This window comes from Grampus griseus (genome assembly GCF_964374135.1).
Source record: "Grampus griseus genome assembly, chromosome: 9".
In the NCBI taxonomy this organism is placed as follows: domain Eukaryota; kingdom Metazoa; phylum Chordata; class Mammalia; order Artiodactyla; family Delphinidae; genus Grampus; species Grampus griseus.
In genome coordinates, this window is record NC_139003.1 from 27,005,077 (window position 1) to 27,020,303 (window position 15,227).

Here is a 15,227-nt window from a genome sequence, read left to right on the forward strand (position 1 = left end):
GTTTTGTAATTTCAGCATACTGGGACACATAAACCTATGTGACATAACATATAGCCTAACTAGAAATTCTGCTAACAAAGAACTTATGCCCCAAATTCACCACTATCTATCTGAAGAACTATATAGAGTCCCAAATACGAAGGACAATTTTCAAAGTAGCATGCTTAGATACGACCAAGGTAAAAGCACACATTTCAGCTCAACGCTTGCTCCCTTAGCTAAGGGAAGGCAGAGCAGACCACAGGCAAGGATGGTCAATGACAGGACAAATAGTATTTGAGTAACCACTCTGTATCAGGTATTTTACACGTTATCTTGGTAAATTTTGTAACTTTGAAGTATGTTGAATTATCTGTTTATGCTACACCTTTATTCAACAGAAATTATTTTCACTCTATGGATGAGGAAACAAACTCAGAATAGCAACTTGGCCAAAGTCCGTAAGGTTAGAATGACAGAATAAGAACTCCAACTTAGGCCTATCTGAAGCCTATACTTGTTACTATCCTGGTTCACAGGTTTGAAAATATTACGGAACTAATCTCTACTTCTCAAGAATTGGTAATGCTTTCCACTATCACTGTGGCTTTTATATATAGGAACCTCACTTTTTTTTTTGTTTTGCGGTACGCGGGCCTCTCACTGTTGTGGCCTGTCCCGTTGCGGAGCACAGGCTCCCTACCCGCAGGCTCAGCGGCCATGGCTGACGGGCCCAGCCGTTCTGCGGCATATGGCATCTTCCCGGACTGGGGCACGAACCCCTGTCCCCTGCATCGGCAGGCGGACTCTCAACCACTGCACCACCAGGGAAGCCCAAATTTTTTATATTTTTAAAGTGTATTGATAATGGTTTAGCAATCTGTTTAGTACATCCAAGATTTGTACTGGGAGCTTTCAGAAATATTAAAATCAAATAGTTTTACCAAATTTCATTTGGCAAAGGACAGATGTCCTAAGTTTAATATAGGTAACTCTTTTGTTTTAACCGAATAGCAAGCAAACATGATGGTAAAGTTTATGCAATAAATGCTAATTTGTTTAAAGTGGAGATGCTTATTTATAATTCACAGCAGTGGGTATTATTTATCATTTACATATTCCAAAACTTGGTTTTAATACAGCTGTCTAGTATTTAATTTACTGAACAAAGGGGGTTATCCTAGGTGGCTTTCAGTATTCTGAGACATACAAAAACAAAAACAAAAACAAAAAAACTCCTGAGATCTATAAGTTCTAAGGATTAAATCACAATATGTATTTCCCTGGGTGACACCCCAAAATGGGCACATTCATTTTGGATAAAGAGAACACAAAGTCTTTGGGGTTTGAGAGAAAGAAAAAGACGAGAGGGGGGAAAAAAGAAATATTTTTTAATTCACAAAACAGGGGGGGGGAAATGTGTGGAGGACCCTTCGAGAAGAGGCTGAACTGAAATGTTACAAACACATTTGTCCTACGAGACACACCAGCGGGCGGTAGAAATCTTTTCTAAGTGCGTCTGCTTTCTCGGAACATCCATCAGCAAGATCTCTGTTTCAGAATTCTGGGAGAGACCTGGTCCTTCACTCCCACTCCCACTGCTGAAGTCTGGACAAACTCTGAGAAACCGTAGGCACCTGCGGCTCTGACGGAACCAGCGAGGAGCACGGGGGAGCGCGTCCCTTCTCCCATTTTCCGTCTGCAGATTCCAGACCTTTCTGACAAGCGGCGTGAACGTCCGGCTGTCGCGCCCCTCGCCCGCGGAGGATGACCTGGGTCTGCACTGAAGCTCCGCAAAGGTGTGCGTCAGCATAAGAGAGACGGGCAGCTCGGCCACGGAGACCTGACGCCTCCTCCCTCCAGGGCTCTGCCAGCGGAAAACACCCGAGAAAGAAGCCCAAACCCGGGAGCCCGCGCCTGACCCGCAGCCCCGCATCCGGCCGCCCCTCGGCCGGAAGGGGGTGTGGCCTCGGTCCGGCGCGGCGAAGCCAGCCGCGACGTGGGGGGGGTCCTCCCGGGGCCGCAGACGCGCGTTTCCGGCGCGCTCCCCCGCGTCTTGCGTCCTGTGGTCTCGCCCGTCCCCGCTGCCATGTTGAATTGTGCGGCCGCCGCCGCCGCCGCCGCGGAAGGAGGGTTGGAGGAGGAGTTGGGAGTTTAGCGCAGTCGCCGGAGTGCGAAGACAACGAGCCTCCGGCCAGAGCCTGGGCCGGCCGGAGCTGGGAGCTTCCCTTTCTCAGCGCGGCCCGCCGTCGACTCCTCCTTCCCGTGGCCTCCTCCCCGCGCCGGCGGAGCTGCGAGATGCTGCGCCTCTGATTACCCTCCTCCCGCCCCTGTCACCGAGAAAGGGGACGAGCGCTCGCCCACTCGCTGGAGGAGACTGCCCTGGCCTCCCTACCCCGCCGGCGAAACCATGAGCTCCGGCCAGCAGCAGCCGCCGCCGCCGCGGAGGGTCACTAACGTGGGGTCCCTGCTGCTCACCCCGCAGGAGAACGAGTCCCTCTTCACCTTCCTGGGCAAGAAATGTGTGGTCAGTGGCCGAGACCCGCGTCGCCGCCCCCGACCTTACCTCACGGGCCCGGGCTGGAGGGCCGGGAAGTGGGAGTGGGGAAGGAGGCGGGAGCGGCGCGGGTGGGCGGTGGTGCTGCCGGCCAGGCCTCCCGTCGGCCCCGGCCCCGCGTCGGCCCTCCGGCCCCGCGTCGGCCCTCCGGCCCGGCTTCCTGGGTGCGGGCCGGCGCGGCCGGACGCCGCCTCCCGGACCTGCCCGGGGAGCACGCAGGGAAGTGTCACCTCCGCAGGCCTGCCCTGGAGCCCTGCTCGGTCGGACCCGGGTCCGTGCCCTTGCTGCTGATTCAGACTTTACTGTCAGGCCTCACGGGGATTTTCTTCTTGTCCGAGATGCTTGATCTTAGTAACTGGGCCCCTGGACTGGCCCTCGCTTCTCCACCTATAGCCGATCTGGGGGCGCCTTCCTTCACAATGCCAGAGGTTTCAGGAGTGGGTCGGTCGGGGACCGAGGCCCAAATATGAATGAATCGGACCATAAGGTGGTTTTTTAATCTCCTTTGAGGATCTTCATTCCTTTGAGGAATGAAGTCGAGTGCGTCTGTTCAGAATGAGGGCAGGAAATGCTACTGCTCCCCATTGCAGAGAAACGAGGTTTATTTCTCCAGCGGTCTCGCCCAGGCCTGGTTTTTCTCTCCTCTCCACTGTTTTTTGATTTTGGGTTTTTTTTTGTTGTTTTCTTTTCTTTCTTTCTTTCCATTGGTGGGAGATGTTGCTCTCCCACACCAAGCGCAGAGGAACCGCAGTCTCCAGCAGTTCTTGGCCTTTGGGGGTCTGAGAATGGTTCTTAGGTTGGTGCAGTGCGGCCTGGTCCAAGCCCCGATGGCCGGTTGGGAGCGAGCAGCTCTGCTGTGGGAAGGGGAATGTGTGTTGTTGACGGAAGCGTTCATTACACGGGCCGCTGGCACTTCTGCGGGTGGGGAGGTTCTGCTCTGCGGGGTAGGCCTCGTTAGGCTGCATCTTACTGCGCTGGCTGGGTTGAACTGTGGTTGAGTTTGTTGGAACGCTGTTTGGGTCCCTTTCTCCCCCCTTTACTGCTTAACACCTGCGGAGTATGTGCCACTGGAACCCGGGAAGCACCGAGTGAAATGCCAACAGGGCTGTACCTTTTACAGCTTTTCTTAGTAGTGCTAAGTGTGTCAAACCAGACTCCACCTGCTTGTTTGAGAAGTTGGGATTAGGCAGGTTCTGGGAAGTTACCAGATTAATTGTTAATTTTCTAGGAGTTTACCCTTTGTATCCTGTGCCATCCAGTAGGAGATTGAATCATTACATTCAGTTCAGATGTGTTTCAGATTTCAGAAGTTAGACCTGATTAGAAGAATAAAATGAGGGGGGTGGCTTAAAATGAGAACTGGGGGAAACAACTGTAAGGGCAGTCAAGCCCTTTACTCCCCACACACACTGTTTAAACCAATGAGAAAACTGAGCCAGTGAGCCCGAAGTCACCCAGCAATTTAGTAATGTAACCAGAACTAGAAAACCAGGACTCCTGATGCCTACTCTGTTGTACTTTCCACTACATCATGTTGTTTTAGAAGAGTTTTTTTTCTTACTTGTTATTGACTTATTTAAAAGTGGTATGAAAGGAATAGTAACTTCTATTTTTCATCAGAAACTGATATAATTAAAGTGTAAGACTCTTAAAGCAGCACTAATTTTTGAATATTTTCAACTTAGGAAAATCTTCAGTACTTTAAAAATGACATTATTTAAAGTTTGTGGGTTTACCACTTTTGTGGTGTAATCTGTATCAGAAAGCAAGTAGTTGTACCGTGTGTTACCTACCAGACGCATTAACTTTAAGCAGGAAGGACATTACATTTATACCCAAGTATACTGACTAATTGCTCTGTGCTTACCTGTAATGTTTACTGGTTTCAAAAAAATGACTGATGTGGAAGAATACAGCGATAGATAGAGAATGAATTTCTGTCATTTAAAACCACACTGTTGTAGTTACCTGCTCTTGTGGTGTGAAATGGTTGCGGAGATTAACTTTAATATTTGAAGTCTCCAATTACAGAGTAAAGAATGATATGTTAATTTTCTGGAACAGTCCTTTTTTTTTCCTTTGCTGACTATGCAGTTTTTTGTACAATACTGAAATACATGGTCTCATTAAAAAAAAAAAATGAAGCAATGAGATTTATAGGTCAAACCAAATTTGTTTAGCAAGATGTATTCAGAACTCTATCTAAGAATTCAGGAAATGAAACAGGAGTAGTTGTAGTTCCAGCTCTCAAGGAGTTTCATTCCTTCTTTCACTCAGCAAATATGTATTGAGTAGCTAAATGTTGAGGTCAAAATCAGGGTTGATGCCTGCACTAAGGGAGCTTACTGTATCTAAAAAGAGAAACAAATGTGTAAACTGATGAGTATGTCAATACTTCAGAGTGATGTGCAAGAGGCTGCATGTCACAATGGAAAATCCTGTATCCTGGCTTTGTAATCAGCAGATCAGGGTTTAAACACATATGGTCACTTTGGACAAGTTTCTTAAGCCCCCTGTCCTAGCATTGGTTTTCTCTTTTCTAAAATAAGGATACTATCTCTTGGGGTGGTTGTGTGGATTAGAAGGACTATATGTGTAGATGCTATTATTTTTATAAAAGTTTAGGAGATCAGAAGAGAGGATGAGTAAACGCTTTTTAGAATGGTCAGTACCTGAACATTGAAGATTAGTAGGTATAGTCGTCATCGGGTGCTCAAGTCCCTTGCAGTCAGCCCTCCATGTCCAGAGATTTGGAGGGCCAACTACCCCCCAGATTGATGAGAGGTATGAAACAGCTTGGGAAGTCAGGGGACCTCCTAATAGTATGTTATGGAGCAAGAAGGGGCCTCAAGTTTAGGTATACATTGGAATCATTGGGGAGATTATTACAAATGCATATGGCTAGGCCAAATTCCTAGATAATATTCAAATTCATTGAGTCTGAGGTGTAACTTGGACATTTCTATTTTTAGCAAGCTTAATAGAAGTCTCCAACTTATATCACAGTTTGAGAACCACTGCTAAAATCCACTGTTTTCTAATAGGGTAATTCTGAAGCACTTTGGAAATGTTAATAGGTTTTCCCTCAATCTTTGGTCCATAAACTCTTTCAGGACAGCATTTCTCTAACCCCTTCAGATAACAATGTGTATTTCATAGGTGTAAGAGATGCAGTTGAGGAAGTATTGCACTAGTTAGTGGGGTACCACAAGATCAGATTTGACTTTTAGAAAGTTTGGGGAGAAAGGTAGAGGCACTCTATTATAGAAGGTGGATTGAGGGTTGTTAGATTGGAGGCAAAGGAGATCAGATACGTGTTTACAATCACCTGCATGAAATATGATGACGGTGTGAATTAAAGCAGTGCTAGTGGGATAAAGGAGCAAAAGACTCCAGTAGGATTTCATCCCCCTTAGGTAGAGGGCATGAAGGAAGGGAACTGGGGAAAAGTCAGGTATAAAACCACCAGCAGAAAAAGTATGCAGAAACAGGCATGTGTCACTAGATGTAAATATGCCTAGATGTTAATGAAACTCTAGGTTGCTGATTGTTTTCATGGAGGAGGTGAATTTTCAGTAAAGCTATAGTTTTACCACAGTTTTTAAAAATAGATTTTGAAAAAGTTGAGGTTCATTTAAAGTTATATGTAAATATATGTTATGTAATTTTACATAAAGTTAATAGTTCTGTTGCAATTTATTAGCTGGTGGTATTTTCTTAGAACAATTAAGAAGGGTTAGAAACAAGATTACTAGGTCTAGTTTTGTAGTTAGTTCTGTTGCCTTTCATGTGTGTGATTTAACTTATTTTCTGTAAAGAGTATATCCATCTTGCCAAGAAAAGTTAAATATATACATTCCTGAATAAGTAAGAAATTAAGGATTGGGAGAAAACAAAACCTTATACTATCCCTCTGGTCCAGATGGATTGGGGTTAGAAATGTTAACTATTACCATTCCCTGCATACTCACTTGGTTTGTTTCAGGATTTAGTGATATTTAAGAAGCCATTTTTATTAACTAAGTTTAATTTTTATTTTCTTTAGTTCCTCAGCACTTGTTTTAAACTTGCTTAAAGTCTTTAGTTTTTTGTTTGTTTTCTCACCCTATATACAATTCTGGGAGATTAGACCTTATGCCTACATAGTCTTCTATAATTTTTATAATAACCAGCATACAGATCACTGAATACTTACTGATTGCATAATTATAATAGCTAACTTGTTTACTCCTTAGGAGTTCATTCAGCATTTCTCATTGCTTGATCAGGTTGTTAAAACCTTCAGTTTCTAATACAGATGGTATCTGGACTTCAGTCTTCATATATTAGGAGAACAAAGTGGTTTAATTCTTCTGCTGAACTAATGTAGTTGGTAGCAGTAGCTGTCCAACATTTGTTTCTGTGCTAAATTCTTAAATAGGTTTAGAGAGAGAGGTGCCTATGAGGGATGATTGTCTTGATGAAGCCCTAAATTGAGGCGGTCCCGGAGGGAAGTTAGTGCTGGGAATGTATTTCACCTTGAGTGATATTTAAGGAGAAAAAAAAAGGTAAAAATTCACAGGATTTGGAATAGACAAAGACATGAAGGCAACCTAGGCTAGTGAAGAGGGAAAAGGTGAGTACAAAAGTGAGTGTCATACGGGGTGAACTATAAGCACAGGAGATTTAGAAGAATCCAGCAGATCTGGGTTTATATATCCTTTTTTTTATTATTCTTAGCTCTATAGTATAGTCATATTTCTTAACAAGTATGAGCCTTAGTGTCTAGATTTGTAAAATGGACTTAGTCAAGGATTTCAGAGAATAATGCAATAACGTGTGTAAAGCTGTTAGAATGCCGGCCACTTACAAAGTGTTCTGGGAGTTGGAGAAGCATGTGAAAGAATGTTGCCATTAATACTATTCACTACTTGGTTTAGATTTCTTGTTACTGGCAGAGAGGTTTTAAAGTAAAATCTTGAACTGTATATTGTATTTGTTTTGATTTAGGTAAATTAATTCTAACATTCTGGCTTAAAGTCAGTACATTATAGAGTATGTAAATTAAGAGTTAAGCAGCAGCTGGAACAAATCTCTTTGGGGAATTTCTGGGCAGCCTAAGCCCCTCTGGCTGCTGACCGGAAAGGAAAAAAGGGATACTGGTATAAGAGTTAGGAGTTCCTGGGTTTTAGTCCATGCTCTGCCACCAATTAATTGTGAATGTGAACAGGTATCTACCTTCCTGAACCTCACTTTCCTGGTCTGAAAAGGAGTGGTTGGACAGGTAACACCACAGTCTTTCCACCTTTAATGTTCTACCACTCTAAATGTTCTAGTTGCCAGGGACTCTAGCAGGGAAAGAACAGAGCTTCTGTTAACCTTGGAATATGTGTGTTTTGCTCAGTGGAGACAAAGATAGTATATATCTAAGTGCAAGGTAGATAATCTACAGTCATTTCACTGCAGATTCCCATTTCTAACTCACCTTTTTCTTAGCATCATAATTTGATAGATATTTTATCGTAGAAAAACCAGGGTAAACAGAATTAAAAAGCATTAGTAGTAGAATAATCAGCTCTCACTAACTTTGAATTATTAATTATTTATTCTAATTACAAGGAATTTTTGGCTTATTATAAGTATGCCTTTTAATTAAGATGGAGTTATTTTAAAGAGTTCCTCTTTTGTTAACCAGTTCCGTCTAGAACCTCATTTCTTGCATGAAACTTTATTAGTGATATGATAGTTTGGTGTTACCTTTTATTGCTTATTATCTAAGGTTAAAAATAAGTTTTTTTTTTTTAAGTTTTTAGTTTTAAGTGTTAGACTCAGTAGTTATAGTGAACTGACTTGGTTATTTTAGAATGATTAAAAGTTGAGGTTTAGAAGAGCAGATGGAGTTCAGCTTCATTATAAATTATTCTGTCTGAGAGTCATAGCTTTGATCCAACAGATAAGAACTCAGCATTATTAATAGAGTTCACTTTCATTGTAAAGGTTCTGGAAGCAAAACAAGTTTATACACTCTTCTCCAGAGTAATCTAATATATATTGTTAACTGTAAATAAAATTCTTATTGCTGTATAACTGAACAATCTAGTATTTTTTAAAGTATTGTTTACTAATTAGAAGACATTTGGCATATTTAACTATATTCATAAATGTAGTGTACCAAAAAGGAATTGTTTTTCTTTATTGTATCTATCAGTATTCTTGGAAATAGAGGATTACATCACTATAGTGTTAATATAAGAGAGTGGAATTATTAGAAAACATCAGTTTCCCTTTGGAGTTAATGTGTTGTAAAGGACTTTATGACCCCTTATTTATTTAGAAAAGCATATTTTAAAAAAATTATTTATTTATTTGGCTGCGCCGGGGCTTAGTTGCAGCATGCGGGATTTTCACTTGCGGCATGCGGAATCTAGTTCCCTGACCAGGATGGAACCCGGGCCCCCTGTACGGAGCATGGCGTCTTAACCACTGGACCACCAGGGAAGTCCCTATTACCCTTTTTTTTTAAAGAAACCAAATAACTGGTGTAATGTTGAAGAGGTGAATCTAGAAGAACTCCCTTTAGAAAATAAAATCAAATGAAAGATTTGTAGTAACTTCATATTTCAATTACTATGACTATCTGTTAGTTTAATTGTTCTCTATGTCCTTGGTTCCTCTGCCATGATGATTTGGCTTTTTAACTTATTTTTTACTTGACCTGAAGATTACTATAGAAATCTGTCTCTATAAAAGGAGTACTCATTAAAGACCAGATAAATTGAAACAAAAGGAAATGCGAAAGACATCTGGGAATATAAAATGCTGTTAAAAATATGAGGAGATCGAAATTATCATCAGACAAATACACAGTAACTTTAGGACAATGAAATATTTTAAAGTTTGATTTTAAAGTTAAACTTTCATATTAAACTTGGAGAAGCTCAAATTATCTAGTGTTTTTAAGTATTAAAATAGAGGTGAAGTTGTTTATCATTTTTTTTGGTTCCAAAATAAAAAATTTTAAGTGAAATTCTCCCTCCAGTAAGGTGAATACTTTTGTTGCCATAAAAATATCAGAGGATACCTAAATACCTAAGAACTATTCATAGTAGTAAAGGAGCTTATTGATTTGTATGCAGTGCATGAAGCTAATCAAATGATTTCCTCTATTCTTATTAATAAAATATAGTCATGATCAAGAATTGAGGATTTGCTGAGTACATAACACCTTCCCGGTATGTTGGACTACATGGAAAGGGTAGGGAAGATTTAGTCCTTACCCCTCAGTTGTTCACTAAGCCAGGGAAGACAAAAATTATGCATGTAAAGATAGTTTTACAAGCCAGCATATAATAAAGTTTTGAATAATAGGAGAGATAGGTGTATCACTGTGGGTTTTAATACATCATTGTGGGGTTTGAGCATGAGAACCTTAAATGGCCTACAGAATTTATGTCAGAATAAGGAAGTAGCCCAGTTCAAGTGTAGGAAAATGTGTGAGCAACTTAGGAGTAGAAAATTTTCATGGAGTGTTCTGCAACACTGAATAGACTGACTTGGCTAGAACTGAGAATGGTATTTGCTTGAGGAGATAGTGAATGATAAGTTCGAAAGATAAATTGAGGCCAGATTTTAGAAGACCTTGAATGTCAAACCTAGGGATTGAGCTTTAGTCCCTAAGTAGGGAGAAGTCACAAAGATTTTGATTCAAAAAATGTCAAGATAGGAAGGATCTAGGAATGGGGAAAACTGGAAATTATTATTCGTAATAAGAATAATTAACACTTTAAAGTTTACTAAACAATTTCTTATTCATTATCTTAGCAGACCAGACCTGGCCTGGCTAAGGAACCTGAATTGTAGCAGCATCTCGTACGGAAAAAGGATTATGAAGGATAGTAAATCCTTGGCCTTTGCTCTCATGGCAGACACCACTTATCACTAACAGCATTTTTTCCTACTTTGTCCTACACACAGCCACTACCAATCAGTCCATGTTCACAGTTGATGAAATCTAGTTGCCATTCCAAGGCTCTATTCTAGAAACATTGTGAAGAAAAAAATGTCAGTACTTGGTTGGCTTTGTGAATTCAAGATGACAACAGAACCTCCTTGTGGAAATGGCTAAATTGTAGGATTAGAGCTGTTGGAATCCTTTTTACAGTGTTGGTTGTCGAGGCCTTAGGAGTGGAGTTAGATCCGTGAAGGTGTCAGTGCACGTGAAGATTACAGAGGGAGGCAGTCTAGTCCATATTTGACTTGACCAACATTTGAAAAGGATGGGTTTCAGTGAGGAGTTGAAGGGGGAGAAAGATGTTCTCTTTAAATTACCGGAGAAGTGGTATTCTGCAACTTAACTTTTTCACTTATATTGTATATCTTTCAAACATTTCCATGTTCATTTATATCTGGTGCATCCTTTTCATTACTACATCCTATATTTTATGTATTTCTTATAGCTTATTAACCTCTAATAGTTTCCTAGGGCTAGTTTAACAAGGTACCACAAACTGTGTGGCTTAAAAAACAAATTTAATCTCTCTCATTTCTAGAGGCTGGAAGTCCAAAATCAAGGTGTTGGTAGGGTTGGTTCCTTTTGGCGGCACTGAAAGAGAATCTGTCTCATGCATCTTCTAGCTTCTGGCATCTGCTGACCATCCTTGATATTCTTCAGCTTATAGATTCATCACTCCAGTCTCTACCTATGTAATCATCACAGGATGTTTTCTACTTGTCTGTTTCTCTGTCTTCTTTTTGTATAAAGACCAGTCATTGGACTAGTGTCAACCCTAATGACGTCATCTTAACTTGGTTACATCTGCAAAGAATCTTTTTCGATATATGGTCACATTCACAGATACAGGGGTTAGGACTTAAATGTATTTTTTAGGGAGACACAATTCAACCCATAACAATGGGTATTTTTATAAACAGTGTATTTTTAGAAACAGTGCTGTAATGAACATTCAAATACCTATTTCTTTGTATCCTTTCCAAGTATTTCTATAGAGTAAATTCAAAGCAGTGAAGTCAGAGAGCATGAGTATTAAAAAATAGTAATAGATACTGCTGAATTATCTTACAAAACAGGTGTTACCAAACTCTGTATAGTCACATCAACACTAGAATTTAAAAATCTTTTTTTGCTTCTGACAGTTTCACTGGTCAAAAAAATCTCATTGTTTGATTTGTAGTTTTTAGTGAAGTTAAATATTTTTTCATGTCTGTTGGTCATTTATATTTCTTCTGTGAAATGCCTATTCTTGTCTTTAGACCATTTTTCTATTGGGTTGTTTTTTCTTAGTGACTTAAAGAACTCTTTAGGGATAGTAATTTTACAGTATTTTTTGGCAGTCATCATTTTATTTTTCGACGAGTATTTTTGGTCATTGCATAAGTTTTAAATTTTGTGTAGTTAAATATGATAATCTTTCTAGTATATCAAGTTCTTATTTAATACTGTCCTAGTTGAGAACTGCAAAAATATTTACTCACATTTTCCTAGTACTTCTATGGTCTTATTTTGTACGTGTTATCTTTGATCTTTCTGGAGTGATTTTGGAAAACAAGGGTAGTAGAAAGCCAGTGCTACCTTTTTACAAACGATGTCATTTATTGAGCAATTGATTTTCTCCCATCTATTTGAAACGCTGTCTTACCAGATGTACTTAGATCCATTTCTACATTCTCTTATTTTTTGTTTATTTCTTTGCCAGTATACTGAATTTTTAATTAGTGTAGCTTTATAATTATGACATAGTTTGATTAAAGTCCCTCATTACTCTCCTTTTCAGTATTTTCTAGCTATTTTTATGTGCCTATGCTTAGTATTTTTTCAAGACTACCTCCCACCCCATCTCCCACCAAAAGCATATTTGCTTTAAAATAGCATTGGATTTGTAGATTAATTTAAGAAAAATTGACATAGTGGGGATTTCCATTGGCAAGCAAGTCTGTTTTATTTGCCACTTGTCTTATTTCCTTCTGTAGTTATATAGTTTTCATATCATCCGTACTAGCCATTAAATTTTTTTTTTTTTTTTTTAGGTACAAAAGCGATACCCATTTATACTCATTGTTTAGACACACACACACCACGCGCACACACACACACACACACACACACACATGCAGTCTGCACTATATGGAGTTAAAAGGTAAAACAGCCCTTTACACTTCTCATCCCCTAATACAATTAGGCTCCATAGAAAGCTCTTAAGGTTTTGATGTGTCTCTTTCCCTTCCTTTTTGTTTGTATGTATGTATATGAATACGTATCTCTGCATTTTACCTGAAAGGGGTCATATTCTGGGCAGATTATATTATGTACATATAGATTGACCTCATGCTTTTTTTTTTTTTTAACATTTTTATTATGGAAACTTTTAAACATATACGAAGTAAAATAGGATAATGAATCTACGTGGACCTGTCACTGAGCTTTAGTAGGTATCAACTCATGGCCAGTCTTGTTTGCTGTATATCGCTACCCACTTTTGCCTTTCCTGTATTATTTGGAAATAAATAGCGGGCATTATATAAGGTTTTTTTTTGTCCTAATCAGTCTGGCTAGAGGTTTGTTATTTTTATTGATTTTCTTAACAGATTTAAGTTTAACTGATTTCTGTTGTTTTTCTTGTTTTCTATTTTATTGATTTCTGTTCTGATATTTATTATTTCCTTTTGCTTACATTGGGTTTAAATTGCTTTTCTTTTTTAAGGTGGTAACTACTTAGGTAATTGATTTGAGACCTTTTTCTTTTTCTAATGTAGAGATTTAGTGCTATACATTTTCTTGTAAATACTGCTTTACTGGCATCCCACATATTGGACATGTTGTATTTTATTTTTTATTTAATTTAAATTACTTTCTAATTTTCCTTCTCATTTCTTTGACCCACAGGTTTTCTAGAAGTATGCAATTTAGTGTCCAAAGATTTAGGGATTTTCCAGATGTCTTTCTGTTACTGATTTCTAACTTAATTCTATTATGTTAGAAAATACATGGATCCTTTTTATTGATAAGAATATGGTCTAAATTGGCATTGCACATGCCTTTGAAAATAATGTGTACTCCACTGTTGTGTGGAGTGTTCAGAAAATGTTAATTATATCAAGATGGTCCGTAGTGTAGTTTAAGTCGTCTCTCTCCTTACTGATTTTCTGTCTACTTGCTCTATCAATTTTTTGAGAGAAAGGCATTGAATTCTTCCACTGTTATTACGAATTTGTTTCACTTTGCAGTTCTATCAGTTTCCCTTCACTTGTTTTGAACCTGTTTATCATGTACATAAACATTTACAACAGTTATGTCCTGTTGAAGAGTTGACCATCATGAAATGACCCCCTTTGTCCCTGATATACTTTGCTCTGAAATCAACTTTGTTATTAATAAAGCTACTGAAGCTTTCTTTTGATTGGTGTTATAATGTTTTTTGCATTCTTTTATTTTTTATCTCTTTGAGTCTTTATACTTAAAATGGGTTTCATATAGGCGGCACATAGTTAGGTCTTGCTTTTTAAGCCCAGTCTGGTAGTATTTACTTTGGGTGTTTAGACCATTTACATTTAATTAGATGATTATTGATATGATTGGGTTTAAATCTACCATCTTGCTACTTGTTTTCTGTTTGTCTCACATTTTCTTTGTTCCTTTCCTCCTCCTCTTTCTGGCTTTCTTTAGATTGGATTAGTATTTTTAAATTTTCTTTTAACCTCCTTTTCTGGTTTATTGGTTGTAACTCTTTATTTTGTTTCTGTAGTTGCTTTAGAGCTTACAGTGTATAACTTATTACAGTCTACTTTCAAAGGCTATTATATCACTTCACATTTAGTATAAGAACTTTACAATAGCACCGTTCCATTTCTTCCCTTCAAGCCATTATGCTATATTGTTGCCATACATTTCACCTTTAAATTCCTTGATACATTGTTATTTTGCCATAATGATTCAAGTATCTTTTAAGGAGATTTGATGGTAAGGAAAAAAAATTCTTATATTTATCCACTTGTTATCATTTCTGTTGCCTTTAATTCCTTTGTCTAGATCCAGACTTCTCTCTGCTATCAGTTTTCTTCAGAGTATTTTTTCCTCTCCCTCCCTCCCTTCCTTCCTTCCTTCCTTTTCTTTCTTTTCTTTCTCCCCCCCCCCCCCAAACATCTCTTGTAGTACAGGTCTGCTGCTGGTAAATTCTTTCAGCTTTGTATCTCTGAAAAAGTCTATATCTTGCCCTGAATCTTGAAAGATATTTTTTCTGGATATATATATAATTCTAGATTGATAGTTTTTTTGTTTTTCTTCTTTCTGTAAAGATGTTGCTCCAGTATCTTTTGGTTTGCAGTTACTGCTGACAGGAAATTTGCTGTTGTCCTTTTCTTTAATCTTCTGTATACAACATGTCTTTTTTCTCTTATTACTTCTAAGATTTTTCTCTTTATTACTGGTTTTAAGGACTCTGATTATGATGTGCTTTGCTCTAGTTTTCTTATTGTTTCTTATGTTGGGATTTCTTAAACTTCTTGGATATGTGAGTTTATAGTAAGTTTATATCAAGTTTGGAAAATTTTCAGTCTTTTTTCCCCCCAAATATCCACCCCCCCAAAAAAAACCCTTGACTTCAAAAAAACTAGACACATATAGACTGCTTGAATTTGTCCTAGACTTCACTACTGTACAGCTCTTTTTTTTTCTTGCCATCTTATTCTCTCGCTGTTT

At 39.0% G+C, this 15,227-nt stretch overlaps 1 protein-coding gene across 2 annotated transcripts in view; it reads left to right on the forward strand.

Annotated features, from left to right (window-relative positions):
- The first annotated feature begins 2,035 nt into the window (after positions 1-2,035).
- The window catches only part of WASL (WASP like actin nucleation promoting factor), a 67,078-nt gene continuing 53,886 nt past the window's right edge, over positions 2,036-15,227 (forward strand). For both annotated transcript variants that reach the window (XM_082661367.1, XM_082661368.1), the window contains exon 1: positions 2,036-2,506. In XM_082661367.1, the coding sequence (XP_082517493.1) occupies positions 2,390-2,506 (117 nt within the window). In that variant the 5' untranslated portion in view covers positions 2,036-2,389. The remainder of the gene's footprint in view (positions 2,507-15,227) is intronic.